Source organism: Apium graveolens, unplaced genomic scaffold, assembly GCF_009905375.1.
Source record: "Apium graveolens cultivar Ventura unplaced genomic scaffold, ASM990537v1 ctg2813, whole genome shotgun sequence".
Taxonomy (NCBI): Eukaryota; Viridiplantae; Streptophyta; class Magnoliopsida; order Apiales; family Apiaceae; genus Apium; species Apium graveolens.
Window position 1 is genome coordinate 122,093 of NW_027417810.1, and position 2,271 is coordinate 124,363.

The 2,271-nt window shown below is 38.1% G+C and overlaps 1 protein-coding gene across 1 annotated transcript; it reads left to right on the forward strand.

Annotated features, from left to right (window-relative positions):
* Positions 1–207: 207 nt before the first annotated feature.
* LOC141700719 (protein FAR1-RELATED SEQUENCE 5-like) lies at positions 208–1,733 on the forward strand. Its single transcript, XM_074504417.1, has 4 exons — positions 208–985; positions 1,099–1,142; positions 1,221–1,354; positions 1,454–1,733. Exons 1-4 carry the CDS (start codon positions 208–210, stop codon positions 1,731–1,733), a joined length of 1,236 nt encoding a protein of 411 aa, XP_074360518.1.
* The last annotated feature ends 538 nt before the right edge of the window (positions 1,734–2,271 follow it).

The following is a 2,271-nucleotide window of genomic DNA, read 5'->3' on the forward strand; positions in this document are numbered from 1 at the left end:
GGAGAAAACCGCGATAAAGAACCCGTAGAGGATGAAGAAGTTTTGATAGGAAGTGTCGGTAGTGAGAAGAAGAAAAGGCGTAGAGATAAACTTCCTAGAAGTGAATGTAAGTTTAGGATCTATGTGATTAATAGGCGAAATACAAGGCATTGAGAGATAACATCGTTGGAATTAAATCACAATCACGATGTTGTGTCGCCTTCTAAGATGAATTTGATTAAAAGGGAGCGACATGTAACCGCCGCCCAAAAGAATTTAATTAAGAGTTTACATGTTTCGGGTATTGTGCCTAGACAACAAATGAATATATTTGGAAAAATGCACGGAGGAGAAGAGCAAGGAGGGTTTAATGCCCAACACTTGAGAAATGTCGTGCGAGATTTTAGAAAAGATAATTTGGGTGTGAATGATACGCAAGCGGGATTGGATTTGTTACATAGGTTAGAAGAGGAAAGTGGAGGAAATTTTTTTAATCGGACTCTAATTGATGAAGAAGGAAGATTGAAGTGTCTTTTATGGGTTGGCCCCCGGTCGTTATTAGCCTACAAAAAATTTGGTGATGTGGTTGCATTTGATACAATATATCGAACAAATAGGTATGTTATGCCGTTTTTGCCGTTCACCGGGGTGAATCATCGCTATCAATCGATTCTCTTTGGATTTGCACTAATGCGTGATGAATTGAAGACTACATTTGAGTGGGTTTTGGGTACTTGGTTAGAGACCGTTGAAGGAAAAGCACCTTTGGCTATTATCACCGATCAAGATCAAGCGATGGCGGGGGAAATTCAATCTCAACTATCGAACACGACACATTTATTATGTTCGTGGCACATTACTAACAAATTTCCGGTGAAGCTCTCAACCTACTATGCAAAGGAGGAATTTAAAGGTGACTTCAACAATTACATATATCACTCGTTGACTGAAGAAATTTTTGAGGATATGTGGAAACCATTGATCTTGAAGTACAAGTTGGAGGATTGTATAATTTGAAGCATAAGTGGATCGATGCTTATACACGTAACATTTTTTCCGCAAGTCAAAAAACAACTTCAAGAAGCGAAGAATTGAATGCCTTTTTTAATGCTTATGTAGGGTCTTGCACGGGGTTGAAAGAATTTGTTGAGGGTGCACAAAAAGTGTTAGAAAGACAATTTATGCGTGAGAAAGAAGAGGATTATAATACACATCATAAAATTCATTGCATGTGACTGAAGACCACCTTGGAGCAACATGCCGCTTCCATTTATATGAAAGAGATGTTCAAAAAATTTCAAGACAAATTGGTTGAGGCCGCAAAGTACTTTGTGGAGAAGGATAGAGGTTGTTTCTTAGAAGATGTGGAGGATACGTACTACAAATGTTATTGACCATTAATGGTTGAGTCTAATAGAACCACTTATCTCGTTACCTTCAACAAGTTGTCATTTTGGGGTTCTTGCATATGTAGAATGTTGAGCATTCGGGCATGTCATGTCGTCATTTATTGCCGTGTTTCAAAGAGGTGTGTGGTCGAATTACCGGAACATTTTGTGAAACGGAGGTGGACTAGGGATGCCAATAAAGTTAATGGTGTGTTGCCATATCACATGCCCGTAGATGATGCATCATCCCATGATTTGACTCCAACAGAAAGATTTAATCACATGACTTTACTCACTATAGGGTTTAGTCATAGTTGCATGGCGTCGAAGGAACGTTATGAGTATGCCGTGAGAGTTATTAATTGAGAGACCGAAATTATTGAGAAAATGCCCGTTCATGGGGTGGAAGGTGTTGGAATTGAATTTGATACCAAAATTACTCAAGAAAGTGGAGAGAAGTTGCATGAAACTATTCTTGACCCCGTTGTTTCAAAAACCAAAGGACGCAAAAAAGAGCACCGAATTAAAAGTCCCGTTGAGGAACTTACAAAAAAAAAAGGAAATGCGGACATTGCAACATTGAGGAACATGATGCTAGAAAATGTTTAGTGAAATTGGAAGAATTGAGAAAAATTCAAAGTGGCCAATTGTAATTTAAATTTTATATAACAATCTCTTATATATTGTTTTATCATGCTTTACACTTATATTGATTTTAGTAGTTCCACCTCATTTTGCTAACATGTATTTGTTCTTGTTATATGTAGGTGAAATGGCCAATACTTCGAATAACGAGTTGATGTCTCACGTTAGCAACACATTCTCAGACTCGGACTCCGAATTCAAGGATTGTATGTCACCAACATTTAGCGAGTTGGATGTAATCGCTCGTGAATGGAGCGAG

Excerpts from the sequence above, each read along its gene's own strand:
- LOC141700719 (XM_074504417.1), top strand. The coding sequence starts at position 208 with ATGAATTTGATTAAAAGGGAGCGACATGTAACCGCCGCCCAAAAGAAT. Across the intron at positions 1,143-1,220 it reads TTGTTGAGGGTGCACAAAAA|ACCACCTTGGAGCAACATGC; the intron begins GTGTTAGAAAGA and ends ATGTGACTGAAG. Across the intron at positions 1,355-1,453 it reads TTAGAAGATGTGGAGGATAC|AATGTTGAGCATTCGGGCAT; the intron begins GTACTACAAATG and ends TTGCATATGTAG.